General features: G+C 50.4%; 1 protein-coding gene across 4 annotated transcripts; it reads left to right on the plus strand.

The window, feature by feature from the left end:
* The first annotated feature begins 47 nt into the window (after positions 1–47).
* MRPL1 (mitochondrial ribosomal protein L1) lies at positions 48–6,736 on the plus strand. Of its 4 annotated transcripts, none has more exons than XM_066549393.1 (11): positions 48–357; positions 485–567; positions 1,297–1,726; positions 1,871–1,979; positions 2,581–2,836; positions 3,019–3,102; positions 3,649–3,720; positions 3,902–4,013; positions 4,441–4,541; positions 5,731–5,812; positions 6,456–6,736. In XM_066549393.1, exons 3-11 carry the CDS (start codon positions 1,693–1,695, stop codon positions 6,620–6,622), a joined length of 1,017 nt encoding a protein of 338 aa, XP_066405490.1. In that variant the 5' UTR covers positions 48–357; positions 485–567; positions 1,297–1,692; the 3' UTR covers positions 6,623–6,736. The 4 variants fall into 4 exon arrangements, with proteins under 4 accessions (XP_066405490.1, XP_066405491.1, XP_066405493.1 ...); XM_066549394.1 differs by having other exon boundaries at positions 1,358–1,726; XM_066549396.1 differs by lacking the exon at positions 485–567.
* Positions 6,737–6,957: the final 221 nt, after the last annotated feature.

Genomic DNA, 6,957 nt, shown 5'->3' on the forward strand with positions numbered 1-6,957 from the left:
ACGGGGGCGGGCGCGGGGAGGCGGCGGCGGGCGGTGCCGGGGCCGCGGCGGGGGGAGCGCGGGCACTCGCGGGGCCGTGTCAGCGATCACGGAGCGGCTCCGGCGGGGGCACGAAGGAACCCGCCGCCCCCTTTACCCCTTCCTTTCCCCCTGTTGTTCCCCCTTCGGTTTCACAGCCGCGGTGGGAGAAGGAAGGGACGCCTGGGAATGCGGGGCGAACGGCGGGGATTTGAGTGTGCGGGCATCTGCTCGGTGTCTGACCCCTCTGTTTCTCCTCCTCCAGGCAGTGGGGTTTTATTGGGCGCCCAAGTGTCGGTGGCACGGATCCTCGTGGGCAGCCGGAGCAGGGAAGTGCAGGTAAAAAAAAAAAAATTAGAAAGCACCAGGGAGTATCTGAGGAAGCAACAAGCGGTCGGGGGGAGCACAGGGAGGGACAAGAGATCAGGCTCTGGGGCTTTTAATTGGAATTTGCTTTCTGCTGCAGCTGCCCGAGGTCATGGTGGACCCAAGAAGTTCATTGATGGCCGGAGAGGGGGAAGGGCCTCAGCGACGGATCAGGGGCTGTTGGTAGGAAACAGACTTTGGGGAGAGTGAGGTGTTGGGGATGGGTGAACATTATCTGCGAGCCCGTGTTTCTCCAGAAATCCGTGCTCCATCCATGCTCCAGGCAGAGACCTGCTGGGTAAAAGGCCAGAGGCTCACAGGGGACTGAGGGACAGGGGACAATGCCAAGTGCCTGTCCAAAATAATTTCATTTTACCCCTGGAGCCTTAAAAAATGGCTGTCACTCCTCAGCTGAGGCATTTTAGCCGAGGAGCGTTCCTTTTCCTCCTGTCGCCCTCCCTCCTCCCCATGTCCATCCTTTCCCAGGACACTGAGCCAGGTGTTGGATTGGATGAACACAGTTTTGTTACAGTTTGTTTTAGACAGCCACCCTTGTCTGGTTTAATAATCCTTGCACACAGATCCATTGGGGAGTTTTAGGCAGCCACATATCCCTGATGTAAAAACACTTGGACACACACTGATTGGGGAAGACTAGGGGGTTGGAATGTTTTTAATCAAAAGCACATCAGTGTGGAATAGAAGCCCCCTTTAACCCTTACAGTTTGTGGTGTGGATCTGAACAGCTCAGGAGATGCAAGTGGTTGTTTGTAAGTGGATGCTGCTCCAGGACAATGAATTAGGTGTCTCTTTTCCCACCCAATCCACAAGGGAGTAGGGGTGAGATGGCAGCCACAAAATCTCTTTTTGGAATTACACGTGGCTTGCAGCAGGCAATGTTCTCGCACACAGCCGTGGCTGAACAGGTGTCAACGCCCCCATGGCTGAGGGCCACGGCTCTGACTGCCCTCAGGAGCTGCCGCCATGTTGCTTCAGGGAAGGGGGACCAGTTCGGCCAGCAGCGCTACGAGATAACCCCGGGTTCCCCCTGAGGCCCCTCTGAGGCCGCTGAAGAAGCGAGCTGGAGGCTTTTGACCAGCCCTGGGCAATGGGCACCTCTCTCGGGGCAGCGGAACCCGCGCACCCGCGGAACGGCAAGCCCGGGCGCGGCGGGTTGGGGGAGACGGCGCTAGATGGCACACCGCTAAAGAACCCGGGCCTGCGGGCCGCCGGAACGCTTCTTTTCGGCCCCGGGGAGAGAGTTCCGCAGGGAACAGTTCCGGTGGCGCACCAGGGCGGCTCGGCAAAATGGCGGCGCCCAGCGCCTGCTGTCTGTGGCGAGGTGAGGGGGCCGCGCTGAGGGAGCTGCGGGCTCTGCCGTGCTCTGCCGCGGCCCTGAGGGGCTGCAGGGGGGCCTGTCCGGGCGGGTCGGGGGTGCGGGCCGCCGCGGCGCATGTCTGAGGTGATGTTTGCTCTCTCCCCGCAGCGCTGGCCCCGCGGTGCGGCTGGGTCCTCCCTGGGCTGGAGCAGCGCCTCGCCGTCCCCGCCGCGGTGAGCCCCGCCACCGCCCGGCCCTACGCAGCCGCAGCAGCCAAGTAAGTGCGGGTCCGGCGTCCCGGGAGGTGTTGGGGGCTGTTTGGCGCGTTTGGTGTCCGGCGCGTTTGGTGTCCGCAGGGGTGGTCCGACAGCCAGCTGACCCTCAGAGGCTCCCGGAGAACAGCCTGCACTCGCAGGGAGTGTTTTCTGTGCTGATGGCACAGGGAAAGCTTGAGGCTGTGGTTTTGGGCTGTGCTTTTGCGGGGTGTTACAGGGTTGCATGTCAGAGTGAAAGCTGGTGAGCTTCTGGAGTTGGTTTGAAACCCTTCCCGTCTTTTAATTGGCTTTTTGTTGTTTAGTTTCCCATCTCTATAATAACACAGCGTGGCTTGGAGAAGCAAGAGTAGACAGGAGAATCAAGTGTTCTCAAGTGCTGCAGACTCTTTACAGAGGGATGGAGGGTCCAGTTATTATTTTAATATTGTTTTCCTTACCTGGAGACCCTCTGAAAATAGGGAGGAAAATGAGAATTGGGTGTTCAACTGAATGCAAAATGCCACGGAAGAGGAAGGAGAAAACCTTGCTTTATAAAATCAGAGTGCTGTGAAAATAAGATAACTGATGACCTCACAACGTGCCTGGGGTTTTTTTTGGTCTTAGAGCTGCCAAAAAAGATGCCAAGAGGAGCAGGCAGGAGAAGGCGAAGGAGGCAGCCAAGGAGAAGCCCCTCCCTCGGAGGCGGCCGCTGATGAGCAAGCCCGTGGACGACGTGTACCTGACGTGGCTCTACAGGAGACCCTCCTATGGGCTGGAGCAGGCCGTGGGCATGCTCAAGAGGTTCCAGGAGCTGGACTTCACCCACCCCAAGCAGTTTGTGTACATCAACGTCTTCCTGGACATGGCGCTGCAGAAGAAGGTGGGGAGGCAGTTCTGGCACTCCTGAAGGCTTTGGGGCTGCTCAGACTGAGGGCAGTCCCTCACCTTTGTTTGCATTTTCTTTTTTTCATTTTTAGGGAACCAACTCCCTGTGGTGATGTAATTTACACTCAAGTCATAATTTCTGTTTGTTTGCTTTAATATTTTTTATTCCTTTGCCAGAAAAAAGTGGATCCTTTCTCCAGCGGTGTTGCTCTCCCCCATCGCTTTACGGATGAGGTGAACAAGGTCTTGGTGTTCACAGAGGTGGGTGAGCCAGAATTCTTTAATTTTCATGGGGTTTTGATGCTCACAGAAGTGGGTGAACCAGAATTCCTTCGTTTTCATGGGGTTTTGGGGTTCCCAGAGGTGGGTGAGGCAGGGTTCCTTCACTTTCATGGGTTTCTGTGCTCACAGAAGTGGGTGAGCCAGAATTCCATAATTTTCACGGGGTTTTGTGCTCACAGAGGTGTTTAAGCCAGGGTTCCTCTGTTTTCATGGGGTTTTGGTGCTCACAGAGGTGGGTGAGCCAGGGTTCCTGTGCTTTAATGGGATTTTTGGTGTTCACAGAGGCGAGTGAGGCAGATTTCCTTCATTTCCATGGGTTTTGGTGTTCCGCACACTCTTGCAGCTGTCCTTTGCCAATTAATCATTTTATCTCTGTGAGATGATCCCAGAGGGCTGCCATGGGTTTATTTGGTGGCTCTTTGGACTGAATTCTTTGGAATTCTCTCCCTGAGCTCCACTGGCAGCAGACCAGCAGCAGCCTAATTGGCAGTCCAGCTGTTTTTAATTAATTTTTTCTCTCGACAGAATGAGCAGGAAGCTGAGGTAGCTCGAGAGCATGGGGCTGCCATCGTGGGAGGAGTTGAATTAATCAAATGGGTATGTATTTTTCTTAAAGAATTACAGAAAAATCCTAATTTAAATTGGAGACTGGAGGGGAGGAAGCATGATGTCCAGTGAGCTCTGGACTGGGAGGCAGCAGGCAGGGAGATGTGTTTCTGTGCTTGTACCCTTTTATAAACCAGCTTGAATGCAAGGAGTGGAACTGTGATTGTTGCAGATCCTGGAGGATGAAATCCAGGCTGATTTCTACGTGGCTGTCCCTGCCATCATCCCCAAGTTAATCCCCCTGAGGAACAAGCTGAAAAAGAAGTACCCCAGCACCAGGAGAAGTAAGGAGCAGTTCTTGCTTACAACTGTTAGCAATTCCTGAGGGAGCTGGAGCCCTGGGGGTGCCCCTGGAATGGTTTTTGTCAGGATGTGCGGTTACTTTGGGAGTTAGGTTGTGGCTGCACCACTTGTCTTAGTCAAGGGAACTTTAGGGATCCATTTTTTCCTGCAACAGGCAAACCTGGGATAAGAACCCAGATGCATTTGGCTGCTAAGTGCCCTTATGCTTATTAATCCTGCTGAGTGGGGAAGGAGGGAACAGATTGTTTCTGTGATCTCCGTGAGGGCACCATTGTCCTGTCTGTGAAACTGCATTTTGGACTGGTGTTTGCTTTAATTAACAGATTGAACGATCTCTTTCCTGGTGTCACACCCATCTGTGCCAATAAGCATTGCTCAGACAGCTTCTTTTATTTTGTTTTTTAACAGATTCCCTGGGCAGTGACATTCCCAAAATGGTGCAGTTCTTCAGGGAATGTCACGAGTACTCGGTGGAGGATGAGAGTGTCATCAAGACAAGGATAGCCAGAGTAAGTTGTGTGTAGAGCTCTTACATTTTCTGCCCTGAGCAGAACTGTAGTATTCAAAAAGGGGAAAAAACCATCTCGTCAACTTCTTTCTCAAAGTTTTTCACCATTTTTTCACTAACCTCTGGAGAAAATACAACTCTTTGTTGTGTGACGTCTTCAGCTGGTTTTAACTTTTTGGGTTGTTGTTTTTGGGTTTTTTTTTGGTAAGGAATAAACTATGGGTTTGTAAGTCCATGGTCAAGATGCAGGAGAGTCAAAAAGTCTTTGCTTTAACCAAATAATTAAAGACTTCTAATTTTGATAACTGTAGTTCTGGACTAGAGTAGGAAGCAAGAACTGTTTGTGTTACCTGAAATAGAACATTAATTTTGGCTTATTTATTCATTTTTTGTGCCCTAAGCTCTGGTGGTTTTTTTTTGTTTTCCTTCTGGTTTGCATCTTTGTAATCCTGCCTGATGTTTGGTGTTGCTCTAACTGAGGGTGGCACAGGCAGGAAGGGTAGGAAATGCCTGAAGCTTTGCCTGGCAGTGCTGGAGATAGATGAGTTTATTAATTCTCATTAGCTGCTCTGAGCTGTGCATGGGCATTCCAGGGGCTTCCTTGCCTGTATTTTTGTGGGTAGCTGGAATTCTGGACCTTGCTGTTGGAGGAGTCTGACTTAGTTAAGAAATAAGAAGGGAACTAAAGGATTTACTGTGGGAAGCTGCTTTGGAAGCTGGCATCTTCATTTGGGAGCCATTTTGGAGTGCTTGGAACCCTCTGAGTATGACCTGTCCTTGTCATGGAGCTGATGAGTTGGTTCTTTTGATGGATTTCATTCTGTTCAAGCTCCTGATGCCTCCAGCTCTAGGTGCTGATGCATTTTGTGGCCTTTGACAGCTCCTTCATTTTAATGAGGTTTTTGCAGAAGCACTTGTGTATATGTTGTTTTTTTAAGAGTTTTCAGCCCTTAAAGCTACATTGTTACGCAGCCCTGCGAATTTCATGTCCTGAGTGGAACTAGGGAGAAGAGTGAGCAAATCAGCATTTGGATAAGGCTGTTAATGGGATTTGTCACTCCTTCACAGGGAACACACACAAAGGAAACCTACCCAAATGTAGAATAAACATCAACACCAGTGCTTTCAGATCCATTCACCTGGGCTCCAGGCATCATCACCATGACTAACTTGGCATTGTCCTTTTGCAGCTGGATATGCCCACTGAGCACATCATTGCCAACCTGAAAACAATTATCCAGGATATCTGCACCTTCAAGCCATCCAATTTTGGTAAGGTTTGTTCAGGCTGCAGCAAACCCAAGTGGGAGATGGGTGTTCTTTACTGGGTAGTCATGCAGTTATCTTGCTGCTCTCCAAGTATCTCTAAAGTTCCTGCTCCTCCAAGGGAAAAGTTGATTCTTTGTTTCCTTTTTTTTTTTAATGTTAATTCCTTAGCCGAAGGAATAATCAAGTCAGCTTTAAGCAGAGGGCATCTGCTTAGCTGGAGAGGAAATGGTGATTCATGAAATAATTTTAGGCAAGGAGCTTTGTGTAAGCTAAAATCCCATTTTTTTGTGTTGATACTTGCTTAATGTCTGCCAGAAGAATGATCTTGCTTCTCTCCCAGTGATGCTGCTCACAGTAGCTGCAGAGACCAGACCATAAAAAGCCTTGAGAAGCCCAAATAAAAACTATAAGGGGTTGCCTGACTTGAAATATAAAGTAGGTGCAGAAAGGAATGCTTTGGTTTTATTATTTTTTAAATGAATTTAAATCGATGTACATCAGCCCAGTTTAGTGAGGATTAGCTTTTCTGCTCTGAGCAGCTTTTCTACTGATTTGGAGTGTTAAGCCTGATTCTGGTGGTGTTTGTTTACTGCCTTGATGGCAAGGGGTGGAGTGACCAGTTGGGTGGTGCCTCTTGTGTTCCTAGATCCCATTGTGCAGAGGCTGGTTATCAGATCCTCCACCAGTGAAGGCTTGCTGCTGAACCTCGATGGAATCCTACCTCAGGTGGAGAAAGCAGAGGAAAAAGAAGAAGAAGAAGATGCAGCTGATAAGGATGAGCAAAAACCTGTCCAGGAATCCATTAGTACCTGATGTCTTCTCCTTGTGGGCATGGTGCTCCAGCTGGAGAAGCAGACGTGAAGTATCACTCAAATCATGCTCTGTGAGAACAAAAAATAAATGCAGCTTGTGGGTTTCATGTCAAAATTGGGTGTGACGTTGTCATGAGCAGGAGCCTGTTGTCAGAACCCAGCAAATGTTTTCCCCTAAGGAAGAATCTGACGTGTTTTGTGAGGGGAGTGAGCATGCACCTTGCTCCCGTGTTTTCTGGAATACCAGCTGCGGACCCGGCTCTTTCCCGCTATTTTCCGCTTTCTTTCCAGGAGGTGGCGCTCCCGCCCTTCCCTCCTGTGCAGGCGTTGGAATTT

The sequence above is a fragment of the Molothrus aeneus genome, chromosome 4, assembly GCF_037042795.1.
Source record: "Molothrus aeneus isolate 106 chromosome 4, BPBGC_Maene_1.0, whole genome shotgun sequence".
In the NCBI taxonomy this organism is placed as follows: Eukaryota; Metazoa; Chordata; class Aves; order Passeriformes; family Icteridae; genus Molothrus; species Molothrus aeneus.